The sequence below is a fragment of the Vidua macroura genome, chromosome 4 (assembly GCF_024509145.1).
Source record: "Vidua macroura isolate BioBank_ID:100142 chromosome 4, ASM2450914v1, whole genome shotgun sequence".
Lineage (NCBI taxonomy): Eukaryota > Metazoa > Chordata > Aves > Passeriformes > Viduidae > Vidua > Vidua macroura.
In genome coordinates this window covers 49,785,429-49,801,920 of record NC_071574.1, presented here as the reverse complement: position 1 = coordinate 49,801,920, position 16,492 = coordinate 49,785,429, and the positions used below count along the sequence as shown (strand labels likewise).

At 47.5% G+C, this 16,492-nt stretch overlaps 1 protein-coding gene and 1 long non-coding RNA gene across 2 annotated transcripts; both read right to left on the bottom strand.

Annotated features, from left to right (window-relative positions):
• Window positions 1–9,303: 9,303 nt before the first annotated feature.
• LOC128806252 (uncharacterized) lies at window positions 9,304–10,584 on the bottom strand. The gene is made up of 3 exons (XR_008436744.1): window positions 10,497–10,584; window positions 9,716–9,798; window positions 9,304–9,497 (listed from the first exon to the last, which is right to left on the bottom strand). It is a non-coding gene; the product is annotated as an uncharacterized LOC128806252 (long non-coding RNA).
• A 249-nt stretch (window positions 10,585–10,833) lies between these two features.
• LOC128806251 (PHD finger protein 7-like) lies at window positions 10,834–16,277 on the bottom strand. Its single transcript, XM_053975673.1, has 12 exons — window positions 15,877–16,277; window positions 15,456–15,547; window positions 15,269–15,370; window positions 14,866–14,990; window positions 14,627–14,789; window positions 14,434–14,540; window positions 14,104–14,217; window positions 13,846–13,964; window positions 12,588–13,692; window positions 11,864–12,235; window positions 11,053–11,364; window positions 10,834–10,959 (listed from the first exon to the last, which is right to left on the bottom strand). The coding sequence occupies exons 1-9, from the start codon at window positions 15,917–15,919 to the stop codon at window positions 12,632–12,634; spliced, it is 1,926 nt and encodes a 641-aa protein (XP_053831648.1). The 5' UTR covers window positions 15,920–16,277; the 3' UTR covers window positions 10,834–10,959; window positions 11,053–11,364; window positions 11,864–12,235; window positions 12,588–12,631.
• Window positions 16,278–16,492: the final 215 nt, after the last annotated feature.

The following is a 16,492-nucleotide window of genomic DNA, read 5'->3' as shown; positions in this document are numbered from 1 at the left end:
CAACAAGAAAAGAATATGTGACTGAAGAGATATGATTCATTATATTGTACAAAGCAACCCATTAAACAGTGTTCAAAACTCAGAGTGCTGGGTACTCCATCAGTGAATCAGTGTTTCCCAGTTCTAAAGAGCAGTCTCTAAAGAGATTAAGAGTAGCTAAGAGGGAAGGCTTCATATTTTAATTTTTTTCCCTGGTGCTATGGTATGTGCATATCCTTTCAGACAATGTTTGTCATCTCTTTTTTTAAATAGCAAATGAATGGCCCAGGGAAGTGACTGCAAATCACAAATAACTAGATTTATGATAGCCACAATGCACTCAAGTGTGGGGACAAAGCTGGCTCTCATTGCATCATTTGTTCCCAATGGTTTTGAAACAATCAGTGCCAGAAGAAAAAAAACATAATCTGTCCTTCCAAGTTTTCCTTCCTCTAGATCAAAAAGTACCTGTTTCTCTGCTGGCAAACTGAAATGGAAGGTCTTCCTTCTCTGCTGGTGATGCCTTTGCAGCCCTTCTGCACCTGCCTGGGGCTGCTCTGTGCCAGCATCACCCAGAGCCTGGCTCTGACAGAACCTGACATCCCTGCGCCAGTGGGTGAATCACTGCCCAGGCTGCTCATTTGCACTGACTATGCTGTGAATTTCTGTTGGTATAAGGCAGTGATTTCACCCAGCTTCAGAGTGGTTTCATCAGTCAGTCCAGACAAGCATTTGCTGACATTGTTTCCCTGCTCACAGTAAGGGTTTCTCTGATTCAAACTGAGTGAGGTGATTCCTCATTTGTTTGCTGAGAAAACAGAGTCTAAGTAACTTAATGATTCATCCCTCTTGCAATTACCTCAGCCATTAAACAGACTAATACCCTCTGTCTGGTCTTTCTCTGTTTGCCTCTAGACTCAGTTATAGTTCACTTTCAGATGAAAAAGTCAAACCAGTCTCACCTCTTCCGTGTCCATGAATGGTTCTCCTGCCTCCAGATGTCATAATGACTTACCTTTGGGAAGTCATGGCTATTAAACTCTCCCCAGAGGCACATAAGAAAAGGCTGATATGTTTCTGATATCCTGAAGGTTGTCTGAAATACCATCTAGGATTGAATATATTTGTATATACAGAAATGTTTCTGTCACAAAAAATGATATCCACCTTAAATTAACAACAGCATAGCAATTCAGGGATTAGATGGCATTTCTTATCAGCTGATGGCTGTATGGGGAATCATGGTGTATGCAAATCATCTTCTTTATATAGGAGTCAGTGTGACGTTATGTTAAACAATAGCACTTGGAAAAAGCCCAACTTCACAAATTTTTTTCTTGTCTCAGCTAAAAAAACTGAAGACTTGGAGAACAAATATATAGAGATTTATCAAGTTTTGAATGAATAAACCTGCAGCAAGAGTACTAGAGGTGACATCAGCTAGTAACAATAGAACTAAATGAAAGTCCTTCATCTTATTTTCATCACTTTTACTTCTGGGTATGAAATGAGACCTAAACTACATTATTATATATTATTATTGCTAGAGAATCTACTGTCTACTATCACAATAATGATGTGGTCTTCTGGGGAAAAGAAAATTATAAAAAAGAAAGCACTGAATATATTTTTTTCTCCTATGAAAACCATAAATGACTAGTAGTCATGTTTTTGGCTCAAAAATAAATGTCAGAAGTAGTACGTAGTGGAAAGCTTGAGGGAGGCATGCAAGATGTGTGCTTCAAGTCAGATTGAGGGTTATGGTAGATATTTGCTTGCTCAGCAGCAGAATTTTCCATCTTGTTAAGAACCAGTTATTAAAATTATTAGAGAGATATCTCTGCCCAAATTAAGGTTCAAATGAGACCATATACCAAAGCCAATAATACGGATTTTAATTTAACAGTAAATGTGAGGTAGAGAGGGAGGAGAAAGAAATAGGAAAAGAAAGACGTTGTGGATCCTGTGGATCCTGTCCTGTTTGTCCCCTTCTTCTGGTCTTAGTGGTGAGTGTCTCAGTATTGTCAAAATGTTGGTCTCTGTCTTGATGGGGTGGGGGAAGCTGAAGAAACAGAGTCCACCTGGTTTATATTCACTCAGGTTCAGATGGGAATGCTCAGGTACTTCCCCTGAGGAGTCTCACACTGGATGTTACTTTGGATCATGGGACACTTCAGGAGTCTTTGATGATTTAGGGCACCTTCTAAAACATTACAGCCACTTCTCCCATCAGTGAAAGTAAGTCATGAAGGGGAGTTTTCACACAGTATGTGTGTGTGCATGTATGTATGTATATCTATCTATCTATCAATCTATCTATCTATGGGAGTTTTTAGCCATTATGTAAGGGAGGACATTGGCATGATGAAAAGCACTATCCCACCTCATAGTATTTGCCTCTTGTCAGACCTTCCCCTTACCTTGTACAAAATCAGCTGTAGCTTCCAGCCAAGGTGGAATGCCCTCTGCATCTGAGGCATGCCCTCTGCATCTGAGCTGATAAATGGTCAATTGTTTGTGTCATTAAACATTAACAGTCCGGTCTCTCCAAGTCTGCAAGCAGTAACTACCACAAAGGAATAAATCTGACCCAAAAAAGGGCTGTTTACATGTTGTTTGCATTGATTCCCTCAGTGTGAGAGCCCCAAAATAACTTTTGCCCATCCAAAAAGCCTGGTTAGATCTAAACAAACCTAAAACATTTCTACAACCTAAGAATAAAATTTAAGAAAACATAAACCTACTCATAGTACTTATAAGTCTTTTTAATTTCTCTATACGAATCTCTAAGTAATTAAACTAAAACTATATAATCAAACTTTTCTCGCATCCAAGGAATACTTGGGACATATATTTCAGTAAGGCTACACAATAATGAAGTTTAGAGCTCAGCAATAGGACTCAGAAGCTGTTTAACAGAACAAAACAATGTGTGTGTGGAAGATCACCACCTTTGAAATTTATTAGTGCAGCACTCAATGATCTACTTGGAGTCTGTCCAAAATGTTGAAAGCAACATGTAGGCCTAACATACCTACCTTATAAAAAGAGCTATAAGGATTTTGTGTCTGAAATGTGCACATATTTATGAGTCAAAAGATGACAGAAGTTTGACAGAATTTGAAATTTTATTTAGATGATACTACCCAGACAAGATATCCATAAACATGGATAACCTTGAAAGCGTACTTGTGACACTTAATAAATGGTTATGAATCACATGAGAAAGAGCAGCACTAAACTGAATTTCCCTAGAGTGTTAGTTCTTTTCAATGTAACAGAATGCCAGGCCCCTTTATTCCTTATACTTGTCTTATTTATATTTTTCAACAAGCCAAACACAGAAAGATGGCCTCTATCTCCAGTGGGAGCTAGGAGAAATAGATGTATGAGGAATTTCAGGACAGGGTTCAGGAATCTCTGCTGCTGTTCAAACTTTTTCATGTGGAGCTCTGAGAATGGAAATGTCTCTCTGAAGCTTTCATGCTGACTTATTCATCTTTGTTTGCAATGAAGAAGGACTGATTGCAACACTTGAAAATGAACCTTGATAACTGTCATTAGTAATTTTTCTTTACAAGCAAAGAGTATGTCTCTTTTTAAAGTTCCTGGCTGTTCCTTAGTCATTGAAACAATGATAAATGCATTATGGATACAGGAGGGGATATTCTTCCTAGTGAATCAGGGCTTCCTGTAGTAGGTTCTTCTTCCAAAGCTTTGGTATTTGGATTGGGACATGTGATGGAGAAGTAGTGTCAGATTTTAGGTCAGATTTCAAACAAAAAAATATGGGAAGACATTTTCACATTTAGGAAATTTAAGCAGAACTTACAAGGACTGTGTACAAATATTCTGCTCTGCTATTATCTTCTAATCTCAATTTTTTTCTTTCTCAACACAGCCCTACCTATAGTTTCCAGTGTGAATCCAAGCTCAGAAGAGCTTGGGCAGAGCCATTGGAATCATCAGACAGAAAACATCATTTTGGTCTTTTTTTTTTTTTTTTTTTTTTTTTTTTAGTGGTTGCTCCACAGCCTAGCAACGCTTTAGCTGACCCTCAGATGTGTTCTGTGCTAGATTCTGGCATCCAGACCTCCTTCCCTGGGACTTGCCTGTCAGTAAGGAGGTGGATTGGTGGAGCGGTACACTCTCTGCACTTAATCCTACCCCCAAGTAGGATGTCTTGACTGCATATGTGGCCCCAGAAACTGGTGGTATTACTTGGGTGGGTGCAACGAAATGTCTATTTTAATATCTGGCCCGTGCATCACGTGAAGGAGCAGTCTAGCTGAGTCTATCTTTTGACATGCTTTTTTTGTTCTCTGCTGAATTGAAGATTTTTCTCCCTGATGCTTCTTACCTACACAACAATTTTTTTCACAACAAAGTTTTCCTTTCCTCTACAAATTGCTGCTCTAATGGAAATATTTTTCTGTCATTATTTTTTCCTGTTCAAATAGAACACAGGAGAAGATATAACAGAGCTCTTAATAGAGCTCCCCATAGGAATTCAGTTCTAATCTAGACTGTAAAATTTGTGTCCACCAAAAGCTTTGGCATCTAGCTACAGGCAAGAGCTTCTGGAGAAACAGCTAACATTTACACATCTGTTATGGTGACCACTTACATGACTAAAAAAAGAAAGAGCTAGAGACAATGAATTTTTATACCAGCTAGGTAAGAGAAGTAATAAAAATGCTTTTGTTTGTCAGGTAATAATATTGTCAGGTAAAAATCATTGTTTGTTAATAGTGCTTGTTATCAGCTATTTGACATGGATCAAAATTTCCAGCCACTGTTCTTACTACTATAGTCAATAGGCTATAAGTGTTTTCCAGACCCTCCTGAAGGAAAACCTTTGCCTTGCATGACTCTGCTGGGGCAGATAAAATATAACATATTTAATAGCTGACCTTTTACTTTATCAAGAGTAAATAAACAAATTAAGTCTGGAAGTACCACATAATGACAGAAGCAGCTTTTCATGTACTGCTGCTTCTGTGTTTAGCTCAGCAGCTTGACTTCTATGAAAATCTACTGTGGGAAAAATCGAAATGAATGAACTGTCCAAATGGCTGTGAATTTCAAGTTCAGGATACTAATTGATAGCATTGCTAAATGTAATGTAGAGCATTCCTCTCTAAAGATTTTGGAAATGGATGCTTTCTGCTCACTCTAGCAAAAAGGATAGCAGAAAGTTTCCCTGTGGCTCTGTAGGTCCTTGTGCACTTGTGTGCATGGCCTAGACACAGGTCTTGATTTCCTCTTTCATTTAATTCCTACATTATATAAATTGAACAAAAATTGCACACAATTCTCTAATGTAAACAGCAATAAAGGCACAAAAACCTTGACATTCTGTTTAACAAGTGTTTAACAGAATGTCCTAGCAACCTAGGATGGAGCGAGGCTGGGGCTTTCACCCCTCAGGGAAACCCGCCATGGAGCAGGGCTGGGGGTGCGACACCTCAGGGAAACCCGCCATGGAGCGGGGCTGAGATTGTGACACCTTAGGGAAACCCGCCATGGCAGCCACCTCCAGAGTCTTTGATGTACTTTTTTCTTGGTTGAATGCCCATCAAAGACCAATCTAGCATCTTTGCAAGCGAGCATGACATTCACGGCCATTTACAATTGAGTCTGCACTAATTATAAAAGATAAAGCCTGTTACCTCTAAACTTCCCTTTTCATGACTGTCAAACAATATATGAAAACAATAGAGAACTTATTTCTTATATCTGACTTCAAATATCCATAATGCAAGATTCATTCTGATGGCAGGAAAAAAGAAAACAAAGAAAATAGGATATAGGCAATCTTCCCAAGGCACAGAGAAGAAAACAAACATTAGAAAACCTTAGAAAAAATAGTTTTTCTTCATCTTCTCAGTAGCTGCTGTTTGAACTTTTGTTGTCTTACTTGTTCCTCAAAACAAGGCACGTTACAGCTTTATTGTCTCAGTGGTGTATTTCTCCAGTTGCTGACTTGCCATTTAAGCTCTGGTTCATCAGAAATCCATAACAAGAGATTCTCCATGGAGGAGAGTTGCACAAGCCTCTGGATTCCTGACTATTCACCTCTGCCAATGGCCACAGTAATCTCCTAGCACACCTGAGCTTCCTGTCTTTCTGTGAGAGAAAGATTAAGCTAAAGTCAAGGAAACAGGGCAGAGGAGACTGAAACCTTCCTTTGAGACACTTTTGGGAAGGCCTGCAAGGACCCTGCCTTCCTTCGGAACAGAGGTGGCCACGACACATGGTGTTGGCTGTCTTACCCTGGGTGCCCCCTCTACTCCAGAAGGACTTTTGCCCCCTTCATCACTTGTCTGTCCCTCCAGCTCCAGGGCCTCAAACCCACTCTGTAAGGTACCAAACCTCTAAGTCAGCTGCAAGTTTTGAGAATAAGGCAGTGAGCATGGCTCTAACTAGGGTTTTTTAGTCAGGCTTACAACAGATTTTGAGAAGAAAAAGAGAGAAAGGGTAGATACCACACAAGAATCCAGCACAGTCTCACCAGCTTTTTCAGCTGTGTACTTGAAGCACAACGCCCAGCACTTACACTGCACCGACTTTTTGTGTGTTCTGGTGACCAGAACCATCCCATGGTCAGGCCCAGGATAATTTGGGTGCCAAAGTCCTGTTGCCTGCAAACACCATACTTTTTTACCCAGCTGGAGCTGATTTCAGCATATTTGCTGAGTTGTTTCCTTATGTTGGCAGTTCTAGCAGATGGCCTTATGGACCCTAAATTCTGCATCTTTTGTGTCCACTATCAGTGGGCATCCTTCTTCCCAAGCTTTGTCAACTTCCCTCTGGGTCTGAGATCAGTGAAACATGCCCAGCCCTGAGTCTTAAAAGACAATTCTAGCAACAAATACTTTGTTTTTCTAACACCTGGACATCACTTCTAGCTTGCAGGTTGCTATGTGTGTCACAGGTTAAATGTCTCTTCTTGTTGATCAGGCTTGGAAGTGCGTAAAGCTCAAGCATTACAGGACATCCTTTCTTCAGGAAATGGGACCTCTCGCACAAATTGCAACAGGTCCCCGCCCGCGCCTTCCAGAGTGCCAGAACGTTCCCGGCGCCATTCCCGGGCTCAGGGCGCTGCCTCGCAGTCGAGAGCCGCCATGCCAGCGCGGGCGCCGCGCGGCGGGGGCCGGAGAGCGGGAAGGGGCGGGCGGGTGTGAGGGGCGGGGCGGCTCCCGCCCAGAGCCGAGCTCGCGCTGTTCCCTGAGCGCATTCCCGCCGCGCTGTTGTGAGGGCGTGGGCGTGCCTCGGTCTCTGCGAGGAGCGTGTGGCCGCTGCGGGGTCGCAGCCCACAGATCTTGCTGCAGGGCCAGAGCTGCCGTGCGCCGTGGCACTGCCAGAGCTCCCGGCAGAGCCGGGCTGGCAGTGCCGACACCTGTGGGAAGCCCTGCCATGGCACGGCCGGGGCCGCTCGGCAGAGCCGGGCTGGCAGTGCCGACACCTGTGGGAAGCCCTGCCGTGGCACGGCCGGGGCCGCTCCTGCCCCGGGGCCGCCAGCAGGAGCGATGGCTGGGACCTGCCAACAGACCGGCATTGCTTGGTCCTCTGCAGTAGATCGAGAGAGTGTCACCACGAAATAGCAAAATGTTACACCTATTTTAAAACACCAGAGCCCAAGCTGAAGATGGTAATAAGAACAGACTAAAAGCACAGCCAAACAATGTGCATGCTCTAAAAATGTGGACCCGAGGAGGAGCCACGCTAAACACTTCTTGGAACATCGAAACTAGTTTAGAGGAAGGTTTAAATATGCATGGTTGCTTATGAATATACAATAGGCTGATACAAAGAAAAGCTATGTAGAGGGTGTCTCCAAAAGAGCAGATGTGCTCTTGGCTGAATGCCAAGTAACCATCCGTTAAACTTTGCTTTATTTTTGTATCCTATTGTCCTTTATTAAACTGCTATATTTACCAGGAGAGTGAACCTTGTTTTTCACACATCTGTGCAGGTTTCCTGGAAAGGGGATTTTTTAGTAGCAGGCTGTTGCAAAATACAACAAGCTGGTAAATTCGTACAAACACGATCAGTTTTAGGGTAAAAACCAAAGCAACCATAGCAGACTGCACCATCTTCTCCATTTACCCTACTTGGAAATCCATGCAGATTAAAATGTGACCTACACCTCGGGGCTCTGGGCCTGTGCTGCAGGCTCACCTGCCTCTCCCTTCCCAGAAGCAGCAGAGGAACAACCAGAGCACACTGTGGTGTTCCTCGAAGTGACGACGAGAAGAGAAGGCAGACAGGAGCAGGGCTCACGCAGGTCTGAGCAGGGACTAGTGCCCTCGTGGCTCTGGGCCTGTTCTGCAAACTCCCCACACTCTTCTTTCTCCCACAGAGAGAGAGGACCAGCAGCTGGAGGAGACGGTGGTGTTTCTGGACAGGGACTCACCACTAACAGCTGCCATGTCTTACAGCAAGCCGGAGGGCCCTGGTGCCAGGGAGACAGGTAAGAGCAAAGCCGCCCTCCCACAGCCTGGCCCAGGGGCTCTTGTGGCAGGCGATGTGGGGCCCAGGGCAGAGGCAGGGGGAGGCAGGAGCTGCTCAGCCATGCCGTGGCTGGGAGCCTCCTTCCTCCCCAAGTGGGGCCCAGCTGGGCCAGGGGCAGCTCCTGGGACACCCGTGCCTGCAATGGCCCCTGCTCTCCAAGGCCTCCAGCCCTGCCCGCCAGGCAGGCAGGCAGGCAGGGACAGAGCAGCCCTTGGGGCCAATGCTGCATCAGCCAAAGACCCCCGCAGAGGTGCTCATGCCCTCTGCCATTGGCTCTGTCCCTGTAGCCTGCATGCTGTGTCGTCATGCAGAGGCTGGCCCCTGTGCTTCCCCAGGCCCTGACAACAGCTCCTGTGCTGCCCAGGGCACCCATGGGCGCTGCTGGGGCCTCACACCAACCAGAACCAGCTGGGGTGTGACAGCTCTGCTGCTCTGGGCATGGCTCTTGGGCAAAGCATTCGCGTGTCCCCAGGCTGGGGGCAGTCCCCAGGTCGGGCTTGGCAGAGCCCGTGTGCTCCTGGAGGTCTGTGGGCACTGCTCTGGTCCGGCCTGGCCCGGGTCTGGGGGGCCTTTGGCATTCCTGCTTGCCCTTACAGCCGCCAGGGATGAGCCAGAGCTCAATGGCCCCAGCCTGGCTGGACAGTCAGGACTGGAGCCTTCCCGTGGCTCGCCAGCACCCAAGATCATCAGCCCAAGCTCGGAAACGCTGCCTAACAGGGTTTGCCAGTATTTTTTCCTGTTAGATCCTTGAAGGGATTTTGAAAGTAACATTGTTTGGCAACTTCTTCAAGGAACAAAAGTGACGCATTTCTAATTAGTAAAAGGTTTATTGGTTTCCTTGTACTTTCTATCAGGTATCCTTATGCTTCCTTCGGCATTCTGGAAAATAATGAAAATCTAACAAATTCTTCAGAGACGGTTCTGAATCCACTATTAGGAGAAGTCTCTAAATTCACTCTTTCTCTTAAATACATTCTTGACATATAGTTAAGTAGCTGCTCCTGTAACAGACAAAGATGTAGTGATTTCTCTGACTGGACAACACAACATGATGTTATACACACCGGTACGCTAAAACACTTTTGTTCCCGGGGAGTTACAAAACTGGAGGCTCTTCTCGAGGTCCTGAATTAATTCTGCATGCCCATTCATACCTGCATTCCCTCCCTGTGCTCAGCTTTCACCTAGAGTTCCCAGGGAACAGATCTTACATACTCACCTCAAGCAATAATCTATGTCTGTCTTCCCAACCCTCTTTTTCTTCACTGAGGTCTGCTAATCTACAGAATAACTTTGGACCCTCTGCACAAAACAAAGAACCAATTAATAGGCTTAAACACTTCAGATTGTGCTGCTGCTTCTAACAGTCATGGACAGCACAGCAAAAATGTTCTTCAGAAGTCAATTCTTCACATCCTTCCTGTTCTCTTGCCCTCCACCAGACGTTGGCTCCAGCAGAAATGTTCCCTACTGCAGCCTGGTGTACACAGAACCATGAAAGGCACTTTTCCTCAACATGCTGCAATCTAAATTGCAGTGAAATAGCAGCTGTTTCATTAGAAGCTCAGCACCAGGATCACACATCTTCCCCCAGAATTGAGGCCTGCTAAGGACTGAGCTCTCCATTGTAACACACCCTGTAAATCAGACAGACTGGAAGATTGCTAGGCGCTAACTGTGTGAACACAGCAATACATTTCAGCAGCATTGTTGAATCAATCTCGAGAAACGCACATCATTTAAGCCTGTCTTAAGACTCCATTCTACAAAACATATAACAAGCAATTGTTTGCTGGCTTTGCAATTTTTGCGGATTCTGTACGTTTCCTTTGGTTGTTGTTTTCTTTGTTTCTAAATACAAAATTCACTGGATTTGGAAGAGAAAACCCCAGATTCATTAGGACGAAGAACCACAGGGACATATGTGGCTGACAAGAGCATTCAACAGTCCTAATGGTAACACCAGAAAGACAGGAAAAAGTTAAAGATGATATAAATACCTGAAAGGATCCAAAATATCTAGGTAAACTGTCAAGTGGCTAATGTTTTGGTAAGCTCTAAAAGTCCAGATTCCTATTAGACAATTATCTGAAAGAAAAAAAAACCCAGAAATCTGCTTGGCCTTTATTTTACCAGGACTTTCTCATGGGATTCTACCACAACTTTGACCACAAGTAAGGATGCCAAATTTTGACTAGAAAACATTCATAAGCAGGCAGCATTTTTTCCTCCTCACAGAATTCCAGGAACAGTTTAAAAACTGAGTGCTGCTATTAATATTCCCACAGCATCCAACTACTACAGCCAAGTAGACAACAAATAGAAATGGAACTTGCATTTCTTGGTCCTTTTCAATTTCTCACGTCTCAGGCTCATCAGCACTCTCAGAACTGCTGTCTTGGACGTGTGAATCCTCTTCCCATGTGACTTTTACCGGCTTTATTATTCCAAGTCCGCAAGACTCTGCAATAACAGCACCAAAAAAGAAATAAAGCCAAAACCAGATTATTCCTCCACTTGTCAGGAAAAATTCCTCCTTTCAAGACAAATACTTACAGTGGAGAAGACAGATTTAGGAAGGACAGAATCTGCTCCTGCCGGATTTTCTGAGCTACATCTCTGGTCCAGGATTTTCCAGTTTGTTCTAGGGATCTCTTCTGTATTCATAAACATTTATTATTGCATTCAGAAGACACTGAATACCTTCTGAATTCAGCACAAGTATGGGAGGCTGGTTGCTTTGTCTTGTTGCATTGGTTTCTTTTTTTTAAATATTTCGGATAACTTCACACGGTTTCTCTTCTCTCCTTCAGGACTGTGACTCGATTTAATGTTGTTTCATCTTCTTTTCATAAGGCCTCATTTTATCTATGGTTAGAACACCCCAATGATCATGTGTTATTCAGTTTCCTTTTTCTAAAGGTCCAAGAATACAATTCAGTAACAAACAGAATGTTCGTGGATCTTGGGGTCAACTCCAGGATGTTGCTCCTCCTTCTACATTAACACAAATTTCCTTTAAAATCTTGTTGGGTTCTATGAAACTTGATATGACTGGTGTGTCACCTTTCTCCCTGTTTGATAAATTCAGGGCATGACAACAAGCTTTTTCACCACTCAGCAAAAACCCCAATGCCTTCTCAAAGCATGCCTTTCAGAATGCCTGAGATGCAAGCATGAGTTACCTCTCATTAATCCACCACAGCCTTGGCAAGCAGAAATGAAGATCAAAATGCTTCTGCCTAATTACTGACTTCTGCTGCTGAAAATCCCCTGCATCCTGACCTTCTTTACACCATATTGCTCTATAGTGCCTGCCAGAAGCTCTTCCTTAGAAATGGCACTGTTAGAAGGGTTCTGCTGTTACCTTCTTTGATGCCCAACTCCTCTGTGTCTCCAAAGAAGGAAAACTTAAAAGCACTCGACTCCTGAGCTGCATCGTTCTCAGGCAAAGGTCCCAAATGGTCATCTGGGGCAGAGTCCTGTGCATCCTCTTTGTCCCAGGGTATTTCCACAGTCTTTTCTGGTTTGTTCTTTCAAGGTCCAAGCAAGTCTTTTAAATCAGCAGCAATATAGTAATTGTATATATAGTAATATATATATATATTACTATATATATTACTATATATATTACTATATATATAGTAATATATATATAGTAAATATAGTAAATATAGTAATTTCTTCAGGCACTTGAGGCAGTGTGTCACTCTCTTCTCTCTTCTTCCTTTTGGCTTTACTGAAATGAGATTGTTCAAGGATAGCAACACAGCACACATCCTTTTCAAAGACAGCTTCCCTAAGAGCCACCTTGCTCTGAATGTCTCCCTAACCATATCCAAGCCCATCAAGGAGTGGTTCACTTTCAAGAGTAAGCAGTGGGGAAACATCTGAGGTTGGAGTCTAAGGGCAAGAACAAGAGTCCTTTTTCATTTGCTACATCCTTAAGTGACTTTTCACTCAACACATGGCAAGACAGAAATCAAGGTATTTAGCATAAGACCACTTTCCTGACGGTAGAAATGCCAAGAGCTAATATGGTTTTCTCACAGACCTGCAAATCTCAAGGTCCCTGTACTGACCGCTCTCACCTTCACTTCCGGCAGCAAAAGATGGAAAGAAAGAAAAGATGACACTACATGCTGCTGTTGGAGGTCCTAATTGAGGCCAGACGTCGCTGGCGAGAACAGATGCTCCTGTGGGACATCCCTGATGGTGTCCCCCTGCGCCTGGGCCTCTCAGCCCTTGCTGCTGTCCTGCTGCTCCTGTCCTGGTGATTCCTGGACAGGACAGGTTGATTCGAGGCCTGGCGCTGCAGGTGGGAGCGGCTGCGTCTGGGGGATGTCCCTGACAAAGTCTCCCTTTGCCTGGGCCTCTCAGCACTTGATGTTGTCCTGTGGCTCCTGTCACGGCGACTCCTGGACCGGACAGGTGGACTCTGGGCCTGACCTTGCTGGCGGGAGCGGCTGCGTCTGGGGGATGCCTGTGACGATGTCTCCCTTTGCCTGGGCCTCTCAGTCCTTGGTCTTGTCTGGCTGCTCCTGTCACGGCGACTCCTGGACTGGACAGGTGGACTCTGGACCTGACCTTGCTGGTGGGCGCGGCTGCATCTGGGGGATGTCCATGAAGGTGTCTCCCTTCGCCTGGGCTTCTCAGTCTTTGGTCTTGTCTGGCTGCTCCTGTCACGGCGACTCCTGGACCGGACAGGTGGACTCTGGGCCTGACCTTGCTGGTGGGCGCGGCTGCATCTGGGGAATGTCTGTGTAGGTGTCTCCCTTCGCCTGGGCTTCTCAGTCCTTGTGGTTGTCCTTCTGCTCCTGTCACAGCGACTCCTTGATCGGACAGGTCCATCTGGGGCCTGACCTTGCTGGTGAGAGCGGGTTCGCCTGCAGCCAGGCCCAGCACGTCTGGAATGGACCCTGTCTTCATGGTCAGGGGAGCTGCTGCACGTTGACCTTGATGTGGTGGGGCTGCTGGTGTCCGGTGAAGAAGACAGCAGAGACTGCTGCCATGCTGTGTGTTGGTGGCTGCTGTGGCTGCTGATCTCTGCAGATGGAGACTGGGGATCCAGCCTCGATGGCACCAGGGTGCAGGAGCTGGGGCTGATAGCCTCAGATGCTGAGGAGCCACAAGCAGGCTCCAGTCCTGACTGTCTGGTCAGGCTAGGGCCACTGAGCTCTGACTCATCCCTGGAAGCTATAAGGCCAAGCAGGAATGTCAAAGACCACCCAGGCCCGAGGCAAGCCAGGCCAGAGCAGAACCCCCAGCCCTTCAGGAGCAAATGGGCTCTGCCAAGCCCAGCCTGGGCACTGTCCCCAGCCCAGGGGCACCGGCTGCTTTGCCTCATACCCGTTCCGAGACCAGCACAGCTGTCACACTCCCAGCTCTGTATGTGATTTCTCAGGCCAGAGCAGCGCCTGTGGGTGCCCTCAGCAGCACAGGAGGAGCACAGGAGCAGTTCCCAGGGCCTGGGGAGGCAAACGGGCTCATGGACAACGTGTCCACAGCACAGGATTGTCCAGACAAATTCTTCTGTTTCTTTTCTCTTTGAGCCCTTGAAGTGACACACATACTCTGCAGGGCCTCAGGTGCGGCTCCCCAACTTACCCCTCTTCCTCTGCCTCCTCCCTGCCTCCCGGGTAAAGGCAATCCCTGGCAGTGCACCTGCTGTGCCTCTCTTCTAGATCCGCGAAGCCATCGTTGTCCTCCCATGTTGGCTCTCTGATGGAAAAAGGAAAAGCTGATGAGTTTCTGATGTCCTGCCCTCATGGAGGTACAGGTGTTGTCCCTGCTCTTTCTCCAGCGCTTTTCCAAGTCCTGCGTGAAGCTGAAGCCCAGACTCACGGGACAGGGCAGGGCCAGGACTGCTGGGGCAGGGCCTGGCACAGCACAGCACTTGCACCTCCTGTCCTGTGAGCCAGGCACAAGGACACCAACCTGAAGGGAATTCGGATCCCCATGATGAACATTTGTGCAAGAAATTCTTCAATGTCCCTACACAGGGGGCAGCGGAGGGATAAAAGACCAGCGCGCATGGCCTGTCCCTGCAGGGCAAACAGAAGCAGGATGAGCAAGGCCCTGGTACTGCTGAGCACCTGCTGTGCCCCGAGGCGGAGGGGATGGCTCCTACCTGGATGCAGTCCCTGTGGAACCAGGCCCTTTTGCACGCTGGGCACACCAGGGTTCTGAAGGTCTTTCTATCCTCCACAGGCTCCATGCAGATGAGGCAATTGGTGCCCGGCTCTGGAGTCGCCTCCACCTCCTGCTCTGGACGGTGCTCAGGGCAGTAGGTGCTGGAGGAAAATGGATGGGCAAAGTGAGAAATGTTGGATCTTCGCCCAGGGGCGACCAGGAGTGGGGAGGAGGTACCTGTAATTTGGAATATATAGTGTGACACAGCCGCCCTCCTTGGCACAGGGCAGGTGGAACCATCTGCCACAGTCCTCCTTGCAACACATGATGGTTGCCCCGCTCTGGCCACAGACACAGCAGCGCTGGAAAGAGCCAAGCAGCCCCATCAGCAGCAGCCTCGGGGCCTCCCCAGGCAGCCCCATGGCTCTGGGCAGGGCGTAGGATGTGGCCACTGCTGGGTCTCAGCCCACAGAGCCGTCTGGTGGAGGAGGCTCCTGTGCCAGAGCCTCTGTGCAGCTGCTGGGAACCAAACTTTGTCCCACAGCCGGCCAGAAGGGCAGGCCTTTCATTCCAAGTGTCTGGGCTAAGCTCTGGCAAACCTTGCCTGGCACAAATCTCCCTGCTCTTGTCAGGCTCTCACCTTTTGTGCCGCCCGCCAGACTGCAATTTGGATGTCTCTAGGAAAATATCCCATGAGTCCAACACGATCGTTCTCTTGACGAACAAGTAGAGTGGCAAAGAACTGCAGCAAAGGGGATGAGCAGATGAGGAGAGAGAGGCAGGAAATGCCCATTGCAATGGCGGAGGGAGTGCCCAGAGCCACTCACCAGGCAGAACACATGGGCACAGAGCCCACGCTTCTCCAGTTTGTCACCGCAGATGTCTGGGTCAGCCTTTGCATGGCGACACAGCATGCAGGCTGCAGGGGACAGAGCCAATGGCAGAGGGCATGAGCACCTCTGCGGGGCTCTTTGGCTGATGCAGCATTGGCCCCAAGGGCTGCTCTGTCCCTGCCTGCCTGCCTGGCTGATGGGCAGGGCTGGAGGCCTTGGAGAGCAGGGGCCATTGCAGGCACGGGTGTCCCAGGAGCTGCCCCTGGCCCAGCTGGGCCCCACCTGGGGAGGAAGGAGGCTCCCAGCCACGGCATGGCTGAGCAGCTCCTGCCTCCCCCTGCCTCTACCCTGGGCCCCACATTGCCTGCCACAAGAGCCCCTGGGCCAGGCTGTGGGAGGGCGGCTTTGCTCTTACCTGTCTCCCTGGCACCAGGGCCCTCCGGCTTGCTGTAAGACATGGCAGCTGTTAGTGGTGAGTCCCTGTCCAGAAACACCACCGTCTCCTCCAGCTGCTGGTCCTCTCTCTCTGTGGGAGAAAGAAGAGTGTGGGGAGTTTGCAGAACAGGCCCAGAGCCACGAGGGCACTAGTCCCTGCTCAGCCCTGCGTGAGCCCTGCTCCTGTCTGCCTTCTCCTCTCGTCGTCACTTCAAGGAACACCACAGTGTTCTCTGGTTGTTCCTCTGCTGCTTCTGGGAAGGGAGAGGCAGGTGAGCCTGCAGCACAGGCCCAGATCCCAAGGTGTGGGGCTCCTCTGGTCCCTGGGCAGCAGTGTCCCTGCCCTGCCTTCTCCTCCTGTTGTCAGGTCGCACTGACACACGGCCTGAGCCCAGCGTTCCCTTTTGAGGCCTTGGTCGCACGGGTCACAATGGCCAATCTGACATCAGCATCGTGCAGCCAAAATTGGGGCAGCCACAGCCTCAACCCTGGCAACCATTTGAGGTGGCCCTATTGGGAACCCAGGTTCTGAGATGGGTGCGAAGGTTTGGTCAGCAGGGAACCAGGCAGGGACTCCTGCAGCAAGTGCAGGGTCA

Excerpts from the sequence above, each read along its gene's own strand:
- LOC128806251 (XM_053975673.1), bottom strand. The coding sequence starts at position 15,919 with ATGTCTTACAGCAAGCCGGAGGGCCCTGGTGCCAGGGAGACAG. Across the intron at positions 13,965-14,103 it reads GAGGAGGCAGAGGAAGAGGG|GCCCTGGGAACTGCTCCTGT; the intron begins GTAAGTTGGGGA and ends TTGCCTCCCCAG. Across the intron at positions 13,693-13,845 it reads CTGTGCTGGTCTCGGAACGG|CTTCCAGGGATGAGTCAGAG; the intron begins GTATGAGGCAAA and ends TTGGCCTTATAG.